Below are 27,892 nucleotides of genomic sequence, written 5' to 3'. Positions count from 1 at the left end.
CTAATCCAGGATCATAGTTCCATTTTGTTGTCATGTTCCTTTTAGTCTCTTTTAATCTAGAAAAGTATCCCCTCTCATTCAACATTTCAAAACTGGCATTTTTGAAAAGTCCAGTTAAGCTATTTTGCACACTATCTCTCAATTTGGGTTTGTCTGATGTTTCCTCATGATTAGATTCATTCAGGTTTAACAAGTTTGGCAGGAGTATCACAGAAATGATGCTGTATCCTTCTTAGGGTATTTCACTGAGGGTACATGGTGTTGGTTTGTTCCATCCTGGGTGACGTTAAGTTTCATCACTTGATTAAGGTAATGTCTACCATGTTTCTTCTTTAAAAAGTTATATGATTTATGCTCAGTAAAATCCATCAATTTGTAAAGGAGAGAGATTAAATCCATGGAATGGAATAATACAAAACAGCCACAATGAGGTAGATCTTTATATGCTGCTATGAAACAATCTCCAAGATATGAGAAAATGAAAAATCAATGGTACAGAACAGTAAACACAGTATATATTATTCACATTTGATAAAAACTGGGATATGTATACATACACAAACTTGTATATGTGCAGGTTATTTCTGGAAGGATTTACAAACACTAGCAAGTAAAGCTGCCTCAGGGAGGGGAATTAGAGGATTGGGGTAGGAGAAATGCTTACTTTTCATTGTATCTATTACTTCTATTATATATGTGTATATCCTTTATGTACTATTGTATTTTCTACTTCCTATTATTCCTGCAATAAAAGTTTATTAGGATCATTTTGCCATATCTTTAAATACTCCTAGAAATCATGCTTTTTAAATGTGGATATAGCATAATTGACTTAATCCCATTATTGGATATTTAGGCTGTTTCTATTTTTTTAAATATAAATAACACCACAATGAATATCTTTATAACATTCTTATGACATTAATCGTTGTGCATATTTTTAATTTCCTTAGGATAAGTTTCTTTAAGGGTAATTAATAATTTTTCAGGCTCTATACACATACTGCCAAATTTCTTTTCAAAAAGATCTCATTAATGTACATTCCCAATAGCATTCTTGCTATTAAAAGTTCTGTTTGATAATTTGAAAAGTAAAAAGCAGAATCTTGTTTTAATTTACAGTTATTCGTTTAGGGAGGTTGAACACTTTTCATATGCCTCCTAGTCATTTGTATTTCTTTTTATAAACTGAAGACAACTTTTATCTATTTTTCTATTGGAATACCTTTTACTGATTTTTAAGAGACAGTCCCAGTTTATCTATTATATATGTTGCAAACACTTTTCCTTACTTTGTCATTTGCCTTTTATTTTTATTGTTATATAGATATATTAATCTTTCTTTAATAAATTTTCCACTGAATTTAGGCTGAGTGAGGTTTTCCACAGCATGAGATTGAATAAACATCAGACTGTATTTTCTGTTAGTTCATTTGTTGTCGTTTAACTCTTTATTCCATCTGGAAATTCTTTGAGTATGGTGATTGGTAGTAATTAACCTTTGTTTTTCCCAAAAAGCTATATTTTTGTTCCACTACTATGCCTTAAGTAATCCATACTGTTCCAATTGTTTTTAAACATTTTATTTGGAAATAATTTTACATTTACAGAAGAACTGCAAGGATATTACAGAGTGCTATTTTACCCATCCTGACTTTATTAAATTTCTATATGTGTTTCCTTTCATTTTTACTTTTTGGTCATATCCATGCAATATACTTTAGAAACATTTTTATTCAAAACAATAAAAAAGCAAATTTTATGTGTGTTTAAAAAGACAACATCATCATTTCCTAATTTCAAAGATGATTTTTTATTTTCTGTTTGCTTTTCTCATTTCGTAAATGTTCTATAATAAGAACTATTACTTTTATAATAAGAAGTATTACTTTTATAATAAAAAAGCCAACAAATATTATTTTAAACAATAACATGGGGATGTTTAACTATTCAGATAGATAGTTATGAATAACTCATTCAAAAATTTCAGCTAAGTGATGTTTTGTTCTAACAGTTTTCCACTTATTTCTTTAGAGTTCATTAATAATTGTAGTCACTTGGGAATACAGCTTTCCACAAAGTAAATCAGTGTAAGTACAATGAAATTGGTCACTCTTCTTAGAAGATTCCTCAAGGACATAAAGATCTTCACTACTTTCTGTATTTTATACTTAGGGAAACATAGGTAATGTGAGAGGGAACATCTTACAAAATTTCTGAGTAGACTTAAGCACAGTCTTTCTTTCTCGAATGAAGTCTTCATCTATAGAAACTATATGCCAAGTAAATCAGTCTGCATCTTTTGAAATGGAAATTCAAGGGCCAATGCTTCCTTAGCAGGGATTGCTGGGAAAATTCCTGACAGAATTAAGCAGAAAGGATCACTGTACTTGGATAGAGTGGCTATTATGTGATATCAATGAAAACAAGCTTTTTGGTAAAAACTGTGAGGTAACTGGTCATAAGACACTCAGCACCACAGGACACTGATGAAGCTGGGAAACATAGGGTTCACACATATACTGAAGATACTGGTAAAATGAGATAGGTTGAATAAAAGTTTTTCAAACACTTTGGTATTTAAAAAAAATTAATAAACTCTATTTTTTGGAGCATTTTTAAATTTACAGAAAAACTGAATGGAAAGTACAGAGTTCCTTTATACCTTCTCATCCCCGACCGCCCCCCCTCCCCCATCCCTCAGTTTCCCCTATCACTAATATCTTGCACTGGTGTGGTACATTTGTTACAACTGCTGAGCCAATATTGATTCATTATTAACAACTAAAGTCCATGGTTTACATTAGGGCTCACTTTTTGTGCTATTCATTCTTTAAGAGTTGAAAAATATATAATGATCTGTTTTCCACCATTACAGTATCATACAGAATAGTTTCATTGCCTTAAAAAAACTCTTGTACTTTACCAACTTATCCCTCCCTACTCTCCACCCAAGCCCTTGACTACCACTGATATTTTTACTGTGTCCATAGTTTTGCCTTTCCCCAAATACCAGATAGTTGGAATCATACAGTATACAGCCTTTTCAGAGTGGCCTCTCTAATTAAGTACGATGTGTTTAAGTTTCCTTTGTGTCTTTTCATGGCCTGATAGCTCACTTCTTTTTGTGGTTGAATAATATTCCATTGCATGGATGTATCAGTTTATCTAGTCACCCACTGAAGGACATGCTGGTTGCTTCCAAGTTTTGTCAATTAAAATGAAGGCTGCTGTCAACATCCATGTGCATCTGTTGTAACATGGACATAAGTTTTCAATTTATTTGGGTAAATACCAAGGAACATGATTACTGGGTCATATGGTAAAAGTGTGTTTTGTGAGAAATTGCCAAACGGTTTTCCAAAGTGGCTGTGCCATTTTGCATTCCCATCATCAATGAAAGAGAGTTCCTGGTTCTGCACATTCTTACCACATGGGCCATACACATAAATTCAAGAAGTTGGTAAAATGATATGAGTGAGAGAATGTTTTTTCCATGAAAAAAATAAACGTTTACTTAAAAAGAAGAACCTCTCTAAACAAAATGGACTGTTTAAAAGTATATGCATTATACCAACCTCACTTATCTATTTCGCTGTTTGGTAAATTTTCTTAGTTTATTATATGCTTTTTGTCTTAGAAAGCTACATGGTTCGCCTAAGATTCCACTGTTACTTTCCAGGGTTTTGGCTCAGATTATTGAGGACTGGGTCAATGATCTAATGAATCATTTGAATTCCTGATTGTTATAATATTATGATTTTCCTACTGCCTCCATTCCTCGCCCGACCCCAGCTCCTTCATTTATCAATGTTCTTTATACATGAGTAATATCAAACTACACACTTTATATAGTGACAAGTTAATTACATAGTTATTAAGAGATAATGTGGGAGTAGTAACATAAGTTATCATGTAATTTACCTTTGTTCTTTGAGACATTACTGTGTAATTAAAGCAAACCTGATATAATATTTTACAGCAACTAACAGTGCTGAATTCTATATTCCCCCTGTCTTCCATGTAAAAAATGTGCTCTCAGTCATTTCTGGGTCAATTTGATATTTCAATACTTTGTTTTCCACCTTTCTTAAATATCTACACTTTGGTAATGATTTATGTGCTTTCTTAAACTGGCCTGCTATACTCTCTATACCAATAGTTACCAGATACATGTTGCTACATGGCATATGAGACAGTCAACTTTAAGGCTGTATTTTTATTACATGTAGCTGCTTTAAAGAATAAGATATATACTAAAACTTTGACTAGTATAATCCTCAATTTATTAGACCCATGCTACTACCACTCCTATACTTGATTTTTTATTATAAGAAGCAAATGAAAAGAAAGTAAAAACCAAGAATGCTATAAAAAATATTTTGATTTATCCAGTCAACCAACAGCTATTGAATGCCTATACCATTACTAGACATCATGACTCAAAGATGGATAAAACATAGTGTTTGTCTTTGAGAATTTTATAGTTTTAGGAGAGAAAGCTATGTAAATACTTTAAAAATAATCCCGGCAGAAGTGTGAAACATGAACTTACTAGGAAAGAGACTGTTGGCAGAGAGATCAAATATGAATCTACTGTAGTACTTTAGGAGTGGTTTGCAAACTGTGGTCTCTAGATCACCTAAGTCTTATCCTAGACCTACCAAATCAAAACCTGGATAGGGCCCAGAAACTGTCTTTTAATGAGTCTTCCAGGTGATCCTTATACATGCTCAAGTTTGAAAAACACTATCCTAGGTGATAGATAATAAGGTCAGGAAGTAGAAAAAATAGGTTTAGTGATCTGATGTGAGTGCTGATGAAAATGTAAACAGTTAAGGACCATTCTGTGGCTAAAGCTTAGGAAGCTGAGTGGACAATGAAACATGGGGTATGTACCAGGCTCAGTTCACGTCAAGTGCTCTTCACTAGAGATGATCATTGCTTTCTCTGGGGAGGACCTACCCTTTACTCCACTCCCACCTGTCAGTGGAGGGAATACCAGCAAAGGTCCTAGGTAGGACAGTACAGGTGTGCTGTTATTTAATGCGCTGGACATTCACTGGGCATTCTGGCAAACCAAATTTAAATAACTACAGGAAAACTTCAACATATTCTGTGAAATCCTGACTGGAGCCTCTGATCTGTATGCCATTGCCTGTTACAACAGGAACTGATGCACAGATTTATGATCTTGACAATTAGTTTTCTTATTTGTATTATAAATACTCAGGACAATTGATATTAGATGTTGCCTTCTTTCCCAACACATGCATTCTCTCCAGATTTACCTCTATTTTTTAAAAAGTCATCTTATGTGTAACAAGGGGTTTGAACTCATGACCCCGAGATCAAGTCACATGCTCTACCGACTGAACCAGCCAGGCATCCCTCCATATTTACCTCTTTTTTTTTTTTTTAAACTTACCTCTATTTTAAGTAACAGTAGGAAAAAGAGATCTGTGATCGGTCTCTCTGTCATTGGCTTAGTTGCATATACATACTAGCATGAGTTAATCTTTTTTCTTTAATTTTTCATGTTTTATTATCAATATTTGAGAGAGAGGGAGACAGAGCATGAGCAGGGGAGGGGCACAGAGAGAGAGAGGGAGATACAGAATTTGAAGCAGGCTCCAGGCACCAAGCTGTTAACACAGAGCCCGATGTAGGGCTTGAACCCATGAACCGTGAGATCATGACCTGAGCTGAAGTCAGATGTTTAACCAAATGAGCCACCCTGGTGCCTCAGCATGGGTTAATTTTTAAAAATTTTTTTAAAAAATTAAAAAAAATTTTTTAACATGGGCTAATCTTTTTTTTTTTTTTTTTTTTTAAATTATTTGAGAAAGAGAGAGAGAACATGAGTAGGGAGAGGGGCAGAGGGAGAGAAAAAGAATCCTCAGCAGGCTCCAATCTCGGGGTGGAGCCTGATGCTGGGCTTGATCCCATGACCCTGGTATCATGACCTGAGCCGAAATCAAGAGTTGGATGCTCAGCTAACTGAGCTACCCAGACACCCTTAGCATAGGTTTATCTTAAATCAAGGCGACCCTATACTAAAGTATGGCCTACTTTACTATTTCCTGCCTCATTCCACACCTTCTGACAAAATCCTGTGATAACAAGTTTCTTCACTAGAATGGTTTTTATTTGATGGAAGGGTGCAAGTTTGCTTTCAGCTGGCCATGTGATTGATTAATTCATTCACATAAAAAATATTTACTGAGTATTTACTCTATGCCAGGGACTTTTTCGGTTCCTAGGGATACTTTGGTGAATAAGACACACAGAGTCCCTGGTTCTCTTGAAGCTTATATTCTAATAAGGAAGATACAAAAAAAAAAAAATCCGAAGTAATAAGTTAGTAATTAAGATAACTAAGATAATAAATAAGTAAATAAATTAATTCCAGAGAGGGGCGCCTGGGTGGCTCCATTGGTTAAGCGTCTGACTTTGGCTCAGGTCATGATCTCACAGTTTGTGTGTTCGAGCCCCACGTCGGGCTCTGTGCTGACACAGAGGCTGACAGCTCAGAGCCTGGAGCCTGCTTCAGATTCTGTGTTTCCTTCTCTCTCTGCCCCTCCCCGCTCGCATTCTGTCTCTCTCTCTCTCAAAAATAAGTAAACATTAAAAAATATATACAAAAAAAAAAAGATAATTCCAGACTATGTTAAGTGCTATTAAGGAAAATAACTATGTGTAGCAGTAGAGAATAGTAGTGAAGGGACCCACAGTAGATAGGATAGTTAGAGAAGAGGTGACCTTTAAGTTGAAACTGAGGATGAGAAAGAGATAGCCATGTAAAGAGCAGGGAAAGACAATTCTAGGCCAAGGGAGCTCCATGTGTCCAAGGCCTAAAAGAAGAAGGCCAATATAATCAGAGGGCTGAAGCAAAGCTGAGAAAGAGAGCAGCATGAAATACAGATTCACAGATAGCGGATGGTATAGATCTTTTAGGGCAGATCTTTTAGGGGTTTAGATTTTTAGTCTAAGTGCAACTAGAAGCCACTGAAGCAAGGAAGTGAAGTAATTAAGTCTCTCCCTAAAAGGATTATTTTGGCTAGGGTTTAGAAAATGGAATGGAGAGCAAGAAAGACTGAAAGTATGAAAATAAGTTAGGAGCTGCTGTAGTAAGTAGAAAACAGGCCTAAGCTAAGGTCATGGGAGAAAAGTGGATGAAGGTGAGGAAAGATGATATGAGATATAGTCTAAAAATCGACTCAAAAGAACTCACTGAAGGTATGGACACATGGAAAGAAATGCATCACTTGTGCATTGCTGGTGGGCATGCAAACTGGTGCAGTCACTGTGGAAAACAGTATGGAGTTTCCTCAAAAAGTTACAAATAGAACTATCCTACGACCCAGCAATTGTACTACCCCCAAATACATAAACACCAATTCAAAGCGATGCATATACTCCTATATTTATAGCAGCATTATTTACAATACCCAAATTGTGCAAGCAGCCCAAGTGTCCATCAATAGATGCATGGATAAAGAAGATGTGGTATTGGGGCTCCTGGGTGGCTCAGTCAGTGGAACATCCAAGCCTTGATTTTAGCACAGGTCATAATCTCAGTTTCGTGAGTTTGAGCCCTGAATGGGCTCTGAGCTGACAGCACGGAGCCTGCTTAAGATTTCCCTCTTTCTCTGTCTCTCCTCTGCTTGCACTCTCTCTGTTTTCTCAAAATAAATAAATAAACTTAAAAAAAAAGATGTGGTATATATACATATACAGTGAAATATTACTCAGCCATAAAAAGAATGACATCTTGCCATTTGCAAGAATGTAGACAGAGCTAGAAAGTGTAAAGTTAAGTGAAATAAGTCAGTCAGAGAAAGAGAAGTACCATACGATTTCACTCATGCTCAGTTTAAGAAACAAAACAAGCAAAGGGGAAAAAAACCCTGACAAACAAAGAAACAGATTCTTAACTATAGAGAACAAACTGATGGTTATCAGAGGGGAGGTGGGTGAGTGAGACGGGTGAAATAGGTGATGGGGATTAAGGAGGGCACTTGTGAAGAGCACCCCAGGTCATGTATGGAATTGTTGAATCATTACATTGTACACCTAAAACCACTATAACACTATATGTTAGCTAACTGGAATTAAAATAAAAGCTTAATTAAAAAAATGACTCCTAGGTTTCCAGCTTGAGATTCAGGGTATTTGATGTTCCGTGTGTTGTGTTATAGATGGATTGTACTGTAGGGAACATTTTAAGAACCATGAGTATGAGAAAAAGGGTGTAGACAGGCACACCAACATACACATTTAGAGCTTATCCATCCATTATCCTTTTAAGAAAAGTCACCTCCCCTCTAGCATTGGTTAGGGGGTTGGTTGATACAGTTTGTGCATGTAAATCAACCCTTACTACTAACCAAACCCAGGGGAGGGGATCTGACCCAAGAGCAAACAACTTATGGTTCTGCCAGCGTGCTACGGATGAATGGCACAAAATTGAGCTAACCTAATGTTCTCTTTAAGGAGCCAGAATGGGAAGCCAAGAGAGACCAGGAAGTTGATTGTGAGGTAGGAAGATGCACACAGGCAATGACAGCTGAACAACATTAATGCGTGAGTACTGGAGTGAAGATCCATGAATATCTGCTATTCAGGTCCCTGGAACTGATTTGAATCTAGAATTACGATCTGGCTCCACTTTAAGTGAAAACCTGTCCAGTTTGGGCTCTTTTATGAGATTTATTTGATAACAGATTAACACATAATAATACCTTATGATGTGTCAGGCACTGTGTTTTACAAACATTATTTCATTTAACTTTCATGATAACCCAAGTGATATAGGCACTCATTATCCTCATTTTTATAGATGAGGAAACTAAGGCTTAGAAATGTTAAGTAACTTGTCTGTAGTCCCAGAACTAGTTAATGGCAGTACCAGGATTCAAACCTATGTCTTGAGACCCATTGTCTTAACCACTGTGTTACAATGTCTTCCTTAATGCTTGTGTGCTTCCTTAAAAAAAAAAATTCCTTATCCTTAGCTAAACGAAATGGATTTCTGTTCCTTTTGTTCAAAGAGGCTTAAACCCAAAGTATGGCTACCTACTATATCTTACCCTCCCTTCCATGCCAAAAAGGTCCCTCACATAGTGTCATTCTTAAGAAGATTGAATAGAACAAAATACATAGCTGTACTGTAGGGATTTTAAAATGTACATGTAAAAATAGGGTGCTAATTATAAATCCATATCTTTTCTTTTCCCTCTGCTTTTGAATACTTTAATATAGAATAAAGATTCAAATACAACTGTGAAGGGGCACCTGGCTGGCTCAGTTGGTAGAGCATGCAACTCTTGATCTTGGGGTTGTGAATTCAAGCTCCATGTTGGGCCTAGAGCTTATTTCAATACATACATACATACATACATACATACATACATACATACAGAACTGTAGAAAACCAATTTCCTCTATCTCCTGAAAAATTGAAAGAAAGAGCTCTGGTGGTGCCCTCTTATGTAACAAAACTTTATAATCTGCTATTTCATGGCTTAATGACTTAACTCAGGGTTGAATTTAGCTTATCATTACATAGCATTTCAAAGGCAAAGAACACTCTCCCAAAATCTTTCACTGTCCTTTTTGACAGTTGCTTCCAGGCTTCAGAAGAGGTCATCCCTCAGATTATCATCACTTTTATTAGTCATTTAGGCAGGTGAGCAGTAGTACCAGAAGGCATGAGAAGTTCAACCATAGTGTAGTAAATAAATGATTATACGTAAGAGAGGAAGACTAATTTTAAATCTAATGATTATTTTATTTTATTTATTTTTTTAATGTTTATTTATTTTTGAGACAATGCGAGAGACAGAGTACAAGCAGTGGAGGGGCAGACAGAAGGAGACACAGAATCTGAAGTGGGCTCCAGGCTCTGAGCTGTCAGCCCAGAGACTGATGCAGGGCTTGAACTCATGAACTGTGAGATCGTGACCTGAGCCGAAGTCGGATGCTTAACCAACTGAGCCACTCAGGCACCCCTTATTTTATTTATTTTATAGAGACAGCATGAGCAGGGGAGAGGAGCAGAGGGAGAGAGAGAATCTTAAGCAGACTCCATGCTGAATGTGGAGCCTGACACTGGGCTCAATCCCATGACTCTGGGATCATAACCTAAGCTGATATCAAGAATTGGATGCTCAACTGAGCTACCCAGGCATCCCAAACTTATTTTAAATAAGTTTTCAGTTTTGTGTTCATCATCCTAGGTGATTTTTTTTGACCATGACATTTTTGAAGCCATTTGCAAGAGGACGGGTAGAGTGTTTATATGAATACCTTTTATCAAATTTAATAGCTAATTCAATTTCTATAGAAGGTAAGCAACTCCTCAGTCTGAACTTTTCTTTACACAGGTTTACAACTTGAAAAAAATCATTTTTAATATTTATTTATATTTGAGGTAGAGAGAGGCAGAGCACAAGTGGGGGAGGGGCAGACAGAGAAGGAAGCAATCCTAAGCAGGCTCCAGCTGAGCTGGAGCACAGAGCTTCATAGGGTGCTTGAACCCACTAGCCGTGAGATCATGACCTGAGCTGAAGTTGGATGCTTAACCAACTGAGCCACCCAGATGCCCCACATCAACTTTTTTAATCTTTAAGATGATGACTAACTTATAGCAAGCCAGAATATTTTACTTTATTTAAAAAAATTTTTTTAATGTTTTAATTCATTTTTTGAGAGAGAGAGAGAGAGAGAGGGCAGAGGAGGGGTGGAGATAGTGGGAGACACAGAAACCGAAGCAGGCTCCAGGCTCTGAGCTGTTAGCACAGAGCCTGATGCAGGGCTTGAACTCACAAACGTGACCTGAGCTGAAGTCGAATGCTTAACCCACTGAGTCACCCAGTTGCCCCAAACCAGAATATTTTAGATTCTTTTTTAATGAAGAATGGTGGGGCATCTGGGTGGCTCAGTCAGTTAAGTGTCTGACTCTTGATTTCAGCTCAGGTCATGATCTCACAGTTGTGAGATCAAGCCCCATGCTGGGCTCTGTGCTGACAATGTGGAGCCTGCTTGGGATTCTCTCTCTTCCTCTCTTTCTGCTCTCCCCCCAGATAAATAAATAAACATTTAAAAAATGAAGAATGGTATCTAGGGGTGCCTGGGTGGCTCGGGTGGCTTGGCATCCAACTCTTGATATGGGCTTGGGTCATGATCCCAGGGTCTTGAGATCAAGCCCCACGTTGGGCTCTATGCTGAGCATGGAACTGCTTAAGATTCTCACTCCTCTCTCTCTCTATCTCTCTCTCTCTCCCTCTCTCCTTCCCTCCCTCCCTCCCCCTATGCCCCTCTCCCCAGCTCCTGTGCTCTCTCTCTCTAAAAAAAAAAAAAAAAAAGGTATCTAGAAACAAGGGTGGTATTGACAGTTTTATGTAATTAAGCATTTATGTTTGTAGTTTTATGTATTAAACATTTACATTTAATAAAGATGTTAACAGGGTATTTTTTCTACAACAACATGTGTTTTAAATATTTTATAATTGTTTTACTACTCCTTTGAAATGGATTTTTCAGAAAAATCATGTACTTTTGCTGGTTTGAGAACAGATCACGGTGTCTTTACATTGTGTTCTGGTGTTAGCCTAATTAGTGAGAAAAACTCTGGAAAACCTTTACCTGTTAAATTCATATATTTAACAAGTCACAACCTGGAAATCTTGCTCTATCTGAAAACACCATTAAAAGTGCTTGACTATTATTACTGGAGGAAATTTTTAATAAAAGCTAATTAAGCTACAAAACTCCCAAGCGGTTAACTGATTTTAGGGGCTAAATTTCTGGTACTTCTAATTATCCTCTGATGGCTTTACTTAGTGTCTCACAACCATGACAGATGACAATGAAAAGCTGCAGTGAAATTCATCCACCCTGACACTGTGCTAAGCACCGGTTTCTCCCTCTCCAAGTTAAATCAATACTCTGTTTGAGTAAACACATTTACAGCTTTATTAGGATGTCTTGCTTGTTCTGTAACAGCTACTTGAAGCTGTGGTAACAAATCGACTCAACTCAGTTAAACCTAGAGAGCTGGGTAAGAGGCCCATCGATAAGGTTGTTATAAAAATAAACTGCAGGAGATCAGAAAGCTGGAGCAAACAGTCTGGTAAATGTCAATATTTTCCTTTAAGAGGATGACAAAAACAGTGAGATCATGTGGAAAGTCTTTTTCCCCCCCTTAAAAATGTTTCTTGTTTCAATTGGATAAAAGCATTTCTACTTCTTGTGCACAACTCTTCTGAATGAAATTTTTGCTTCCTAATTCCCATGTGCATGTGGAACAGGAAGCTGATGTAAATACTTGGTATTTTCCCTGCCATTTCAGATTCTTAATTTCCTTCATATTTAGAGGCTTATTTTGGTTCAGTGCCTTTGTAAAATGACCTTATTCAAGTTATATGGAGTACCTGGATGGCTCAGTCTTACCTTCTTTTTCTTAACGAAACAGAACTTTTGTCATGTACATTTGGGAGGTCATTGCAATGCAGTACTTACTCTTGCTAGAATATCTGTGAGACCTGATGTTGTACTTCCCAAATTAGGCCTTCCATATTTATGTATTTAACAAGACCAAACAGTGTTAGCTTTAGATAGGCCACACAACCTCCTAACTAGTGGTAGTACATAAAAATGTCTGCTACCTATTAGGAGTGAGCTTCCACAGTGGCTATAGCCCTACCAAATAAGATCTCATATACCCTCTTTTAGATTTTCACAGGTTGCTCAAAGGACTAACATCTGGCAGGAAATTCCCACTTCAATTTGGCTAGCTTAGACTACCCAGATGTGACAAAGTAATGGTTTCCCTCAAGGGAAAAGTGCTCAGATGTGAACTCTTTTTCTTTCATTTTCTACGTAGTCTAGTTAGTAAAATTTTGTTTTCTTATGTTTTGATTTCATATTGACTACCAACTAGTCATGAACTCAAGTAACAAGTTATGATCCATATATATGCTAGAAAATACATAGTTTTCTGGAAAAAGAAAATCAACAAACATTAAATTTTGAAACAACCTAAAAAGCTACTTTGCCTGCCAGGGAAAGGTCTGACTTAGCAGGTATTTGTAAAACGAAAACCAAAGCCTAAGTAGTGTCAGATGGGCAAGTGACTGACATGGACAGGAAGTTAGTTCAGAGCAAAGGTTTCTTTATAATAGCTTAGCACCACACATCCTCCCACACAAAATGAGCAACTGAGCAGCATGGTATAATATATGGGCAAGTGGCCAGTGCTGTAACTATGAGGATAACTTATTTCCTCTTTCTGGTGACTGAAAATGGAAACCTGTCAAATTCTATTAACATGGCATCGGATACTGCATTTGAATTAAAAAACAAAACAAAACTCAAACCAAAAACCTTTTAAATGCCCCCAATTCAGGCAAGATCCTGAAGAGGACCACTAAACCATATGTTTTACTTGTATAGTTAAGTTGCTCTTCTGCCCCAACCCCTTTCAAAATACTGCTTTAAAGATCATTCCTCCTTATGAATCAAAAATGTGCAAGATCAGGTTAGAATTTGAATTTTAAACCTAATGTGTGATCTCTGTTGTGGTTCTTCCCAAAATAAGAGTTTTAGCATATGCTTTTGTTTATAGTTGAAGTCAAACATCTTGGATACCCATATGCCAAGAAAATGTACATCAAAGACTTCTATCTATTTGGGATATTGACTCTTGTCTTGACCTATATATTTCTAAGAGGCCTATGTAACAGACTGCTCAATGAAAAACTTTCATCTGGGTTATTAACATGTGTAATTATTGAACCATGAATTAATGAGTCAGGAGATCTGTCTCCTAGTACTGCATATTTGCAATTAAGTCCCTTTCTATGGGATTCACTTTCCTCATCCATCAAATGGGGACTTCTGAACAGACCATGGCTTTCATACCTAACATCGACTCGTTCCAGGGAGTTGTTTATGAGCCACCAAATAAAATGTGAATAAGACCAAATGAGGATTTGTTTAATCTTATTTCATTCTGATTCAGATAAGACCTCATTTGAACATACTTTGGTGACTGTAAACAGTTTGAAAACCTGAAAACCAGGAAATGTGATTTTTAAAAGTATTCCCTTTCAGCACTAACATATAATATAGTTAAAAAACAAAAAGGCTCATCAGGACAAGGAAGGTCATAGCTGCCAGAATAAGAAGATGATAGAAAACTTATTTATGTGAGCATATTTATGCCCGAATTCATAAGCAAGACAACTAATATTGTTATTTAACTCAATTGAAAAACCTTCATTTGCTCAGCTGACAATTCTTACCAGAAGGGTGATTCTAAAATTTTAAGAGTCTTTGATGATAGAAACTGGTTTTTAATTTGCCATCTATTTCATGGACTAGAAATAAAACAAACACATCTCGGGGCACCTGGGTGGCTCAGTTGGCTAAGCATGCGACTTCAGCTCAGGTCATGATCTCTCAGTTCATGAGTTCCAGCCCTGTGTCGGGCTCTGTGCTGACAGCTCAGAGCCTGGAGCCTGCTTTAGATTCTGTGTCTCCCTCTCTCTCTGCCCCTCCCCCACTCATGCTTTGTCTTTCTCTCTCTCAAAAATAAACATTAAAAAAATTTATTCAAAAAAACCAAACATATCTCATCTCTATAAAAGGTCAATGTTAGCTGGATAATTAAATGAAAAAAAAAAAATTAAGAGCCAGTGTTCATACCCCAGGTTTGGGAATTCATATATCTGAAGTGAGAACAGTTGTGAATTTAGTAATTGTGTAATTTATGTTTTATTCAGACTATTGATAGTAAGCAGCTTTACAACATCAGAGGTTCTGTTTCATACAAATTTTCATATAAGTAGTTTGGAAAGTTGTTTTTAATCACTTTTTTACCATGACTAAGACTTCTGCTAGGTCCCAAGATTAGTCAGGCTATGCATCAGCACTACTAACATGACTTTAATTATTTTATTTATATAAATTACAAAGCCAATGAAGGTACACTGTAACAAATTCAAACACAATTAAGACAAGATCTAAAACTGAATACCTTTAGCTTCATGAAAACTTATTATATTGCTCCTACTTTTTTTAATCTTGGTATTTATTGATTGATAAAATCTGTTAGGTCATAGACAGGCATCAGTCTATAGACTAGTGTTTAGAAAACCATTTTGGCTATTTCTCCTCCTTTGGAGGGGAAGATAAGATGATATACTAATGGAACAGAGTATAACAAAATAATTAGTGCTAAGAACTCTGGGGTCAAACTTTGAGTTTGAATCCTGGTTTTCACTGTGACTTTGGGCATACTTGATCTTTTCCACCTCTGAGACAGAGGAACTGCCCAGCTGAGCCTTGGCCTAGCTGCCAATCAACAGACTTGTGGAGCTAAATAAATGGTTGTTGTTTTAGGTCACAAAGTTTTGGGGGTGGTTTGTTATGTATACAACTAATACAGGTTATATGAACCAGACAGATATGGTAGGTAAGTTGATCAAGTCCATGTAATAGCAGTTGGGTCCACTAATGAATTCAAATTAGTTCCATTTGACTAGTAAATATTCAAGACCAGGAAAGTGATACGCATATATTTTGCCATTTCACAATTCTATCTAAGAAAATTAACTTCAGAAATGTTGCTTATGACATTTCCTCTGGCCCTCTGTCACTAAATACAATCTTATAAATATCAACATTGTTTTCTTAGAATAAATATTTCTCAAAAACCTTCAAATTTAGAAAACTTAGGTTCATATTTGAACTTCAGGGTCTGATAGTCTACATGGCTCAGACTATCTGTCTTATTGAAATCTCCCAGAAGACAAAGTCCTTTGAATTCCATTATCTATTTATAATTGTTCTAGGTGGAGGCCATCCAGGATACTAGTTCTTTGAGGAAGCATTCATGTTTGTGAGAAATTCTAGACTTTACAACTTAATTATTATTATTATTTTTTCAACGTTTATTTATTTTTGGGACAGAGAGAGACAGAGCATGAACGGGGGAGGGGCAGAGAGAGAGGGAGACACAGAATCGGAAACAGGCTCCAGGCTCTGAGCCATCAGCCCAGAGCCTGACGCGGGGCTCGAACTCAGGGGCCGCAAGATCGTGACCTGGCTGAAGTCAGACGCTTAACCGACTGCGCCACCCAGGCACCCTATTTTTTTTTTTAACGTTTATTCATTTTTGAGAGAGAGAGAGAGAGAGAGAGAGACAGAGTGTGAGCAGGGGAGGGGCACAGAGAGAGGGAGACACAGAATCCAAAGTAGGCTCCAGGCTCTGAGCTGTCAGCACAGAGCCCAACACTGGACTCGAATCCATGAACTGTGAGATCATGACCCAAGCCAAAGTCGAATGCTTAACCGACTGAGCTACTCAGGCGCCCCCAGACTTTACAACCTAAAATTATCCAGTATTCCATGTGAACCAAAGTTATTTCTCTTTTTTTTTGTCATGGCTTCAGAATCATCTACCTCTTTAAGCCAACAAAGGCTTAAATAACTTTAGGCAATTGTTCTTGAAACTTGTTCCTGGTCCCACATCAGCACTAGAATAGCATGTCGTGAAGTGTCCTATGACTGTGCATCGCAGAGTGCCCTATGACTGTGTATGAATCCCCCCTCCCCCACTGTGAACTTGGGCTGCTGTCCATGGTGAATTTCCTATTCTGAATGATGAAGTCAATTTCATACTGCATTTGATGGTTTTAAGGAAAACCGCTGCCTAAGAAATAAAATTCCTGGGTGGCTCAGTTGGTTGTGCATCCGACTTTGGCTCATGTTATGATCTCACAGCTCATGAGTTCAAGCTCCATTATCGGGTTCTGTGCTGACAGCTCAGAGCCTGGAGCCTGCTTTGGATTCTGTGTCTCCTTCTCTTTCCTCCCCTGCCCTGCTCACGCTCTCTCTCTCTCAAAAATAAATAAACATTTAAAAAAAAAAAGAAAAAGAAATAAAATACCAAAGATGTCCTACTGAAGTTACAAGACAGGGAAAGGTATTATTGTTTCCTTGGGTGTGGGTGTGGGGGTGAGTAGGAGTATGCAACTCGTATCTTGGTCATCATCCAATAAATCCTCTGCATACAATGAGTGCTATATGAAAGTTTTGATTCTTGAGTGAATTGTTGTGAGAAATGACATATTTAAGTTATTTTCTAATTTTCTGAGTTGGACAGCTAAGAAAAGAGGTAGTGCCGAAAAAATATCACAAGAATTCTGTGCCACTTCTTTGCACAGCACAATTTAGCAGCAATTAAGAACAGGAGAGCAAGTTACACATTTGGGAACAAATAAACAAGGTGAGAATAGAAAATACGAAGATAATTTAGAAAATCCCCATGACTCTCAGACGTATAGACGCGTGTTACTTGAGAAGGAAGCAGCATCCTTGTTTGAGAAACTTAAACATTTTTCTCTTAACCAAAATTCTTTCTTGAAAATGAATTATAAAGTAAAATTGATGTTTCTTCTTATTAGATGGGAAATAGGGTAATTATTTACATTGTGATTGCTAAGTGCATTTAATAGTCATTTGTATACTATAGGTAATATCTTTTAGGGTGATATATTTTCTCTGCTAAAGCTGTCATGAGAAACTTAAAAATAAAAAGTATTAGAGGTTAGCACAGTTACTTTACTGTCACTCAAAAGAAACTGTTCTAAGCTATATATGGCTCTTAACTACATTTAACGAAGCTTTTTTAATCCTAAGAATGTTGGTCCTTGGGTGAGGTCTCCAGTCTTTTATCTGAGAGCTATATATATATGTTCTTGGGTATAATCTGTCAAAGGTGTACTCACTTTTAGTGATTTGTAGGTCTAGTCCATATTCCTACAGCTGCCATAAAACTTACAACTAAATCATATTAGATTAACACAGGCTGGTATTGACAGCCCACTGGGAACATATTGATTAGGTCCCCTTTCATGTTATTTGTTATGATTTTTCTTCTCAGTTTCATTTACCGGGAAGACACAGGGGAAGAGATTTCACCAGGAACAATGACAGTGCCTGTCACAAAATGTTCTCAATGTTTCCATTTGTTACTATGGCAGTGACAAAGAGGGTTCCAAATGAAAAGGCAGACCTGCTGTGACAAAGCACAGCAGGACAACAGGAAGAAATTTTCTCCTGACCTGGGAAATTAGGAAATCACACTTAGAGATTATAGAATTGTCTCCATTTCCAAGGGTACAATCGTAGCACTTGGGCTTTTGAGGGAGAATGTGAAAAGGGTAGTTCCATCAGGCCTGGCTATGGACAAATAAAGGGCAAATGTTACAGAGTTCTTAAGATCTCCAAATAGAACAAGGAAGCATGCTTGTAGAGGCTAGAGGGAATTGTCACTGTTACTGAACACTTGAGATGGAACTATGAATTTAATTTATATACATTTGGGGTACTTATTTTTAAATTATACATGAAAATCTATGATGTACTATAGTTATATATCTCTTATGTGGCTAATAAGAACACATGGCACTCTGGTACTGGGATATGTAATTAGCACATGGTAGATGAAGTGATGCTTCATCTAAGAAACTGGGACTGGAATATAGTAATGCAAAGTCACAAAAGACAGAAATACTCTTAAGCCAACAAAACTCAAAAGTAATAGGAGGAATATATTAACTATCTAAGGATAGAATGTGTCAGTCAGAGGAGATATGTTAATCAGGCAATAAAATAGAGCAAAGAAGAAGAAACTACATAGTAAATGTAAAAGCTGCTATTGCCTCTCCATTCATATTCAAGGTAGAGAAGTAAGCTTCAACAGCTGGAGTATTTCCGATCCTAGTAGAAAGGCTTTCCCTAGTGTAGAGATGGAAGTAGGGGTTTTTAACCAATGAGATTTTTGTTTTAGTATTTCCAACTAACAAGACCATCTCTATTGTAAAATGGAATGCATTAGCTTGGTGCTATTAAATGGTTGATTCATATAACTCCTTGTATTCAGATTCCATGCTGACCCAGCAAGTTTACGATCTGTCTTTCTGTATCTCTGTAGTGCAATCGATTCTACTGCTTAGCAAAAAGCTCCTGGTTCAAACTCACCAGGGACTATAGTCCTTCGATTATTTTCCCTTTCCCTTTCTCTTTCTTTTCTGCAACAATCTTACTCTAGAGTCCTCATGATTCCTATCAGATAACAAAAGCTCCTGTTCAATACACGAAATCATCTATTCAGATAACAGAAAGATTCTCTTTGGCCAAAAAACAGCTTTGGTTAGTAAGGCTGGTCTGTGGCTCTCAGTCCTAATGATGAGATTCCTCTAAAAGTTTAGAGAAGCAAGAGTACAGTAAGGACACTGACTCTGGAGCCAGTCTGCCTGGATTAGAATTTTGTCCCTATTACTTTCTAGCTATGAGACTTTGAGCAAGTTACCTAACCCCTCTGTATCTCAGTTTTCTCATCAGTAAAATGGGGTTAAAAATAACCGACCTCAGTGAGATTTTATGAACATTAAATGAATTAATATTTGTAAAATGCTTAAGATGCTGATTGGCTAGTAGGTGTTGTATAAATGTTACCTATTGTTATACTGTATAGTTTGACTTACACAGAATGTGCTAAACATGCCCAGATAAGTATTTCAGTTCTAGAATGACATTGGAGTGTTCATGTCATTGCATGACTCAATCTGTCAGGATCTGATTATCCTGGAAATTGATCAGAGTAGGGTTAAAGTGAGAAAAATGGCTACCTCATTGAGGTAGTACCAGTAACGTCCTGCCTACTGTCAGCCTGCCTTCCACCTTCTCTATAGTGATTTCAACAGCATGTAGTGAAATCCACTGTTTGGATCCAGGGTATGATGAAAGTGAAAAAAGTGAGGAAGCTGCCAACATATTACACAAGGGGTTGACAAATTAGAGCCTGAGGGCCAATTCCAGCCTGTGGCCTGTTTTTGTGTAACTGGAGAGATACAAAAGGTTTTTACATTTTTAGAGTGTTGTAAAAAACCTAAACCAAAACAAAAAGCAAATACACAAACAAACAAAACTGGAATATGTAATACAGCTTGCATATGACTTGCAAACCTAAAACATTCACTTCCTGGCCCTTTATAAAAAAAGTTTGTGGATCCCTGTTCAACATACTTCCCTTACCACTTACCTCACTGCACCCCAATAATAAATCGTAGGTAGGTAGAGTGAAATAAAAAAGAGGCTGAAAATCCTGTAACAGAGAGCCCAAGTGTCTTGGTGAGGTAGTTCATTTATGTAAAAAAAAAATCTTTTTTTAACATTTATTTATTTTTGAGAGACAGAGAGAGACAGCATGAGCAGGGAGGGGCAGAGAGAGAGGGAGACACAGAATCCAAAGCAGGCTCCAGGCTCCGAGCTGTCGCACAGAGCCCAACGCGGGGCTCGAACTCAGAAACTGCAAGATCATGACCTGAGCCGAAGTCGCACGCTTAACCGACTGAGCCACCCAGGCACCCTGAGGTAGTTCATTTATTACCCTTACCACGATACAAATGGGTAGCTTCAGTACCCTAAGAATGACTTCTCTCACCCTCAGAAAGTCCCTATGTTTTTACCCAGTACTGGGAACTTATAGGTAGGTATTTGTAAAAGAGTTTGTTTTTGCAGGGCAGCTCAGGACTGAAGGTAGTGACTAATTAGGTCACTACTAAATATGATGGTACCTTACTAAATATTTAAAAAAATAGAACACTTACTGTTTTAAGTATTTAAAGTACTTAAATAATGCACACACAAGGTATAAGTTTAAAAGTTATGTGCTGGGGTGCCTGGGTGGCTCAGTCAGTTAAGCATCCACTCTTGATTTAGGCTGAGGTCATGATCCTGAGGTTGTGGGATCGAGGCCTGCATCGAGCCCTGTGTTGGGCTCTGTGCTTAGTATGGAACGTGTTTGAGATTCTCTCTCTCTCCCTCTCCCTTTGCCCCTCTCCCCACTCATGTGCACACTCTCTAAAATTAAAAAAAAAAAGTTATGTACGAATATTCTGGTTTAACCAATTTTAAGTGAGAAATCCATGGTGCTTCTTTAATGTATTACAGAATTTAGCTCAATTCTGGATAAGATATTTTTAGTCTACATGGATTTACAGCTCTGAAGAAATAAGGCATAGAAAAAATAGCTGCAAAATACTCTAATCAATGATAAAGACTTTCAGAGCATAGACACAAAAGATACAAGCATGGCAGTAAAATAGAATGTTATCTGTGGTATGTACTCTTTCCAAAGAAAAGGACATGCATTGGGGCATGTATGAGTCTATTGGTTAACAGCTCATTTAAGAGTAGGCATGAATATTTTCAAAGAAGGAAACATGAGAAATTTATGTTGGTGAAAAAGATCATTAAAAGAATATCTATATTTTAAACAATACTACATAATTTGAGATAAGTTTCCCATAATTCAAATTATCTTCCAAGGAAAGGAGGACAATGGTCAACTCTATTTGCCTTTTTTGTCCCTGTTCAAGCCTGATGTTATAAACAGAGATCAGGAGGGACTCTTCTGGATTATCACTCAGGAATGTAAAGCTTTCTAGAGACCACAGTCTAGCTTAACTACACTTAACTAGAAGGGGTTTAGACATAGCAAAAGAACCTTTGAACCAGATTTTAGATCAATCTAAGTCATCAAGCAAAGGATCTTCCAACTGTCTTCAACTTATTTTTGAGTATTCATTCTAAAAATGATTTAGTCCTTACAAATTGTGCCACCCAGGTGCCCTGTGCCAGTTCTTACTAAGCCTGAACCAGACAAAAATTTAACCCTTCCTAGTATATCATAAACATTTAACTACTGTGTTAGAAACAGATGTTTTAACCAAATGATACAATCTAAAGATACCATCCTTAGTTATTAGAATACTGTTTAAAATTCACCACAACTTGTTTAGAAGAACAACAATGTGTTGACATTTAAGCCTGAAGGACTATGAATATACTATATACTATACTTGATGCAGCTTGTTTAAGCAGTATTCTCACACACAAATGACTGGGGTACAGCATAATAGAAAATTATCTTTAAGCCAAAAATAAGTATTTTTCCTGTTGTAAAATACCTTATAATATTCACAGTGATAGTAGCATATGGAAAGAACATTAGGAGTTAATTATTTACAAGAAGATATTAAGTTATTAAATTCATAAATCTTGGCTAAGTGGTAGAGGCAAGGGTTAAAGGAAATGTTTAACTTGTAAGCATGAAATAAATGAGTCTGTACCTCCAACAAATGCATCTCCAGCTCCATTGGTATCAACAATTTCTTCCTGGTTTTGATCCAAGACAGCAAATGCGGTGACTTCATTTTCTGCAAGTAGAGCCAAAGAAAGGCAGACTGACTTCTCTTTATAACACTCAATATACAAACTCACCTAGTAAAGTTTGAAGCTCCTTGACCATTCATTATCAAACAGAGAGACAGAACCTGAGTTCCATATTCTGTACATGAGTACTTGGGAGCCACGGTGCAAAGTCATCTGTAAACAATGCTTTTCTGGGGGTACTTTTCAGCATATACATGCTGTATGTGTTATATCTGGGTAGTTCACATATTTTGGGAATGACTGTAAATCATAGCAGTACCTTTCTGGACAGTATAAATACTTGAACAGAAACTACGAGCAAAAGAAAGTGTTTGTAAGGATTGGATCATGGATCTCTAATAAAGCTTCAAGCCTGACTGCATTCTTGGCAGTGAAATCTTGGATACAGTTGAAGAGCTGTAAATTTAAAATATATAAATAATGAGTCTTGGGTGTTTCTCTACAGATAATCACAATGGTATAATAAAAAACGTAAGTACTATTCCGTTATGATACTTCATGCCAATGTTAAGAATTTCTGATTTTAGCGGGCTCATTACAAATAACCTAATCTGGTTACTTTTTACAAAGGAGTTCCTATTTCTTTTAAACTATATGTCAACTAGCAAAAGGGAAAGCTACCACTGAGTGCTTGGGTAGGACAAAAGGGACAGTGCAATGGGTTCTTGCCTTACAGCAGTCTGGACCAGGGCTTGGTTGTTTTGACTATAACGTAACCTAATACTTTAAACTTGGCCCTTAACAGTGGAATGGAGTTACTTGTGATGAAATTTGGCCCAGAGAACATCTGTAAAAGATTGGATAGTGCTTTTTATTGGTGGCTTGAACTTCTGAAATCACAAATTTGCATCCCTTATGGGGACAAATATGGCCAAAGACTTGTAAACTTCACTCTCACCTAAGAGAGAGGAAAAAGAGATATTGAACACCTTAGGGTCTTAATAAAGAACCTAAGAATCTCAAAAAGCATGTTCTGGGGGCACCTGGGTAGCTTAGTTGGTTAAATATCTGACTTTGGCTCACGTCACGATCTCCTGGTTTGTGAGTTTGAGCCCTGCATCGGGCTCTGCGCTGATAGCTCAGAGCCTGGATGCTGCTTAGGATTCGTGTCTCCATCTCTTTCTGCCCCTTCCTGCTCATGCTGTTTCTCTCTCAAAAATAAATAAACATTAAAAATAAAAAAGCATATTTTGTCTGCCTTCTCTTACCTGGTACTAATGTTACTTTCAACAAGAGATAAGCTCAGATATGATAATCTTCAAGATGAAGATTCTTCGCTTAGTGATCCCTTTGACCATATGACTGTAGACGCTAACACTCCATATCAGAAGCATCTACTTAAACTCTTTAAGTAACTAACTTTCCACATTTTGTAACACCAGGACAACATGGTAGTTAACAACATTTTGATTAATTAGAAGTTAAGGCATAAATATCCAGGATTAAATTTTCTAGGGAGTGTGTAGTATATATTGCTACAAAGGCAGAAAAAAAAAGCAAGCAGACTTTACTAGAAATAATTAGGAAAGGGCTACAATTTGATTTAGGCAAAAGGACTATACCATAAATATTTATAAAGAAATCTGATTTTATTACTTCCAAGTACAAGTCATACTATAAAGAGAATTAACAACTGTAAAGTAAGAACAAACAGCCACTAAATAAGTAAAATTGGCTAAGTTAATGATGCCATTACCATTTATAATAGGGTTACATTGCGTAAAAATAAAATATGTCTATAAAACACTTAAGGTAATGCAAGTATTAATATAAGAATTAATTACTGGAGTACAGATTTTAAAATAATTACATACAAATGGTAAGTAAGCCATAATTAGATATAATTCCTTGAGTTCTTTGTTTGAAAAAGTCATTGATTTTTGGTTGGATAAATCTTTATTATGAATAGAACCTAACTCAAGATGGGAGAGATTTTGAACTCTGTTCTTAAGAATCATGACTTCTGGGGTGCCTGGTAGTTCAGTTGGTTAGGCATGTGACTCAGTCTCAGGTCATGATCTCACGGTCCATGGGTTCAAACCCTGCACTGGGCTCTGTACTGACAGCTCGGAGCCTGGAGCCTGCTTCAGATTCTGTGTAACCTTCCCTCTCTACCCCTCCCCTGCTTGTGCTATGTCTCTCTCTCTCTCAAAAATAAAATAAAACATTAAAAAAAACAAAAAAAAAGAATCATGACTTCTTGATCTAAACTACTGAAAAATAATTTTTTTTAGATGTTTATTTGTTTTTGAGAGAGACAGCACAAGTGGGAGAGGGGCAGAGAGAGAAGGGAACAGAGGATCCAAAGCGGGCTCTGTGCTGACAGCCCAATGCGGGGCTTGAACTCATGAACCATGAGATCATGACCTGAGCCAAAGTTGGATGCTTAACTGACTGAGCCACCCAGGTGCCCCTAAAGTACTGAAAATTCTAAATGAAAACTATTTTAAAGATATATGTGTAGATCCTTGAGATGCTTTATCTTCAGATGTCATAGAGTTCATTTCTTGTAATATAAAGAATTTTTCACCTTTTCTACTTATTAATGGAAATAAATATGTAAGAATATCAAGACCGTAAAAGAACTATCATAAACTGGTATGGATATAGTCCAGTCTCTATTATCTTCTGTATCTAGAGTTATATTATGAGAGCTCCTTTCAAAATAGTGACCCTGAAAATGTGTAAGACCTTGAAATGTGTTCTAAATTACTGAAGAAGGATTAAACAATGTTTAATAATATTTAAGTTCAATTATATTGTTGGTACATTCTGATTTTTTGAAATGAAATGATCTAAGTTAGTTTATAGAGCTATTTAACTCCCCACACAACTAACTAGACAGTATTTACCAGCATGACCTATTCTATAGCCTTCTAGACAATTTACTGTATGAACACATGAAATACCTCACTAAATCTTAAGACACACTTATAGGCATGAACATTATTCAGCTAATGAGGCCCAGGACATTCACATGACTCACTTGGACCTAGTTTTCTTAGGTGTGAAATGGGCCTGGAGTAGCTGTGGGAAGAAGTAGAAAAAATAGCTTTCTGTCTGAATTGTAGAAAAATGACATTGTTAGTTCTGATTAAGTACTTAGGATAAATCAGAGCCTTTTATTCCTGTGACTTATTCATTCAATAACTGGAAAGTTGTATCTCCCACTTCCTTTCACCCATTTTGCTCATTCTTCTATCTCCCTCCCCTCTGGCAACCACTAGTTTGTTCTCTTTGTTTGTAAGTCTGAATCCTTTTTTGTTTATTCATTTGTTTTGTTTTTAGATTTCACATATAAGTGAAATCATATGATATTTGTGTTTCTCTGACTTATTTCACTTAGCATAACACCTTCTAGATCCACTTATGTCATTGCAAATGGTAAGATCTCATTCTTTTTATGGCTTCATAATATTCCATTGTGTGTGTGTGTGTGTGTGTGTGTGTGTGTGTGTGTGTATGTGTGTATACATACATCTTTATTCCTTCATATATCTATGGACACTAGGGTTGCTTTCATATCTTGGCTATTGTGAATATAGTCAATGGTAACTGGAATAGTGTTGTATGGTGACAGATGGCAGGTACACTTGTGGTAAGCACAGAATAATGTATAGAGTTGTGGAATCACTCTGTTATATACTTGAAACTAATGCAACACAGTGTGTCAATTATACTCAGAAAAGTTTTAAAAACTAGAAGTATATAATATGTGGGAGAATATTATTAATACTACATGGAATTACTAATAAAAATATTTAGTAATTTTTTTATATCTTATGACTTTTTTGTTAAAGATTTTAATAAATCTTTAACAAAGCCCTTTTGGGGGGCTCGAACTCGCAACCCCAAGAAAAAGAGTTGCATGCTGTACTAACTGAGTCAGCCAAGTGCCCCAAAAGATTTTTTTATATCTTTTAAAAATGTTTTTACTTATTTTTGAGAGAGAGAGGGACACAGTGTGAGTGGGGGAGGGGCAGAGAGAGAGGGGGAGATAGAATCTGAAGCAGGCTCCAGGCTCTGAGCTGTCAGCAGAGAGCCCTATGCAGGGCTCGAACTCAGAAGCGGTGAAATCGTGACCTGAGCCAAAGTTGGATGCTCAACTGACTGAGCCATTCAGGTGCTCCAACATTTTTTTATATCTTTAAAAAAAAAAAGGTAAGTTAGAGCCATTGCTCCTCAAATCTTTCCAAACTTCTTTAAAGTGAGAAGGAAAAGGATTAATTATTATTAATATGTAATAATTATTATTTCTATTTTCCAGATTTCCTTCTATAAAACCACAAAATCATGAGCTTCTCCAAGCAGACAGGAAACAGAAAAGAACAAGTCAGTTGATACCAGATTTGTTTGGTGTCATTTATTAGATAAGAGCCTCAGGGTACCTTCATTAAGAACAATGAAATTTAGCTTACTTAAAATATAAAATAATAAAATTCAAACATTCTCTGGACAGTTTATATACACAAATAATTTACTTTTCACTTTACTTTGACATAAACTTCACTACCTAATCACTTAGGAACACACTCTGGTTAGAATCAAAACATCTCCACATGTTTGTAATGCTAAGTCAATTATAGTAGAGATGGCAAGTTCATACAAATGCCACAATATCTAACTGAAAAAATAATAAAAACTTCAGGCACTCAATGCCAAACAATTAGATTACATGTTTTTGTAGCTTTACCACTAGCAAATTAACTATATATTTTTACCATTGTATACATACAACCTCATGATAATATCCTTTGAAAATTTTGTTCAAGGTATTTAAAAATTTTTTTTTCAACGTTTATTTATTTTTGGGACAGAGAGAGACAGAGCATGAACGGGGGAGGGGCAGAGAGAGAGGGAGACACAGAATCGGAAACAGGCTCCAGGCTCTGAGCCATCAGCCCAGAGCCTGACGCGGGGCTCGAACTCCCAGACCGCGAGATCGTGACCTGGCTGAAGTCAGACGCTCAACCGACTGCGCCACCCAGGCGCCCCTGTTCAAGGTATTTTAAAATGTCATGTTTTGTTATACACTTTTTGATGTCACGTCTAAATTGTGGGCAAGATGTAACTGTTGAAGATATATAGCAGGATGAGGTGTTTTCAACCTCAAGGTGGACTATAGTCACCACCTTTGCCACTGTCTCTAAGCATCCCCAGGTATGGAAAAAACAGAAGAGTGATGGCAAAATCTTCACCATGAAGTGAAAAGTTTAACTAGATTAGAAACTAAAACTCTTAAGATTCTTAAAAGAGGTTCCTCTACCTTGGTCATTCCTTATAATGAGAGAATATTAATATTTTTGTTTGCTTGTTTTTAATTAACCTTTCATTTGGACATAATTTTAAACTTACAGAAAAGTTTGATGAGAAAGAGAACTCCCATGGAACATTTATCCAGGTTCACCAGTTTTTAAGATTTTGCCAAAATTTCTTTATCAATCCTTCCATATATGTGTATATATATATATATATATATATATATATGTATATATATATATATATATATTATTTATGCTTTCAAGCCATTTGAGCACAAATTGCATATATAAGGCCCTTTACTTCTTAATAATGCAGTGTT

General features: G+C 36.7%; 1 protein-coding gene across 2 annotated transcripts in view; it reads right to left on the bottom strand.

Moving 5' to 3' along the window:
- ADK (adenosine kinase) overlaps nucleotides 1-27,892 on the bottom strand; it is a 521,304-nt gene that overhangs the window by 18,516 nt on the left and 474,896 nt on the right. For both annotated transcript variants that reach the window (XM_047825350.1, XM_047825351.1), the window contains exon 10: nucleotides 22,209-22,295. In XM_047825350.1, coding sequence (XP_047681306.1) covers nucleotides 22,209-22,295 — 87 coding nt within the window. The remainder of the gene's footprint in view (nucleotides 1-22,208; nucleotides 22,296-27,892) is intronic.

This window comes from Prionailurus viverrinus, chromosome D2 (assembly GCF_022837055.1).
Source record: "Prionailurus viverrinus isolate Anna chromosome D2, UM_Priviv_1.0, whole genome shotgun sequence".
In the NCBI taxonomy this organism is placed as follows: domain Eukaryota; kingdom Metazoa; phylum Chordata; class Mammalia; order Carnivora; family Felidae; genus Prionailurus; species Prionailurus viverrinus.
Note: the sequence above shows the minus strand (reverse complement) of the source record. Positions and strands in the feature narration are given on the sequence as shown.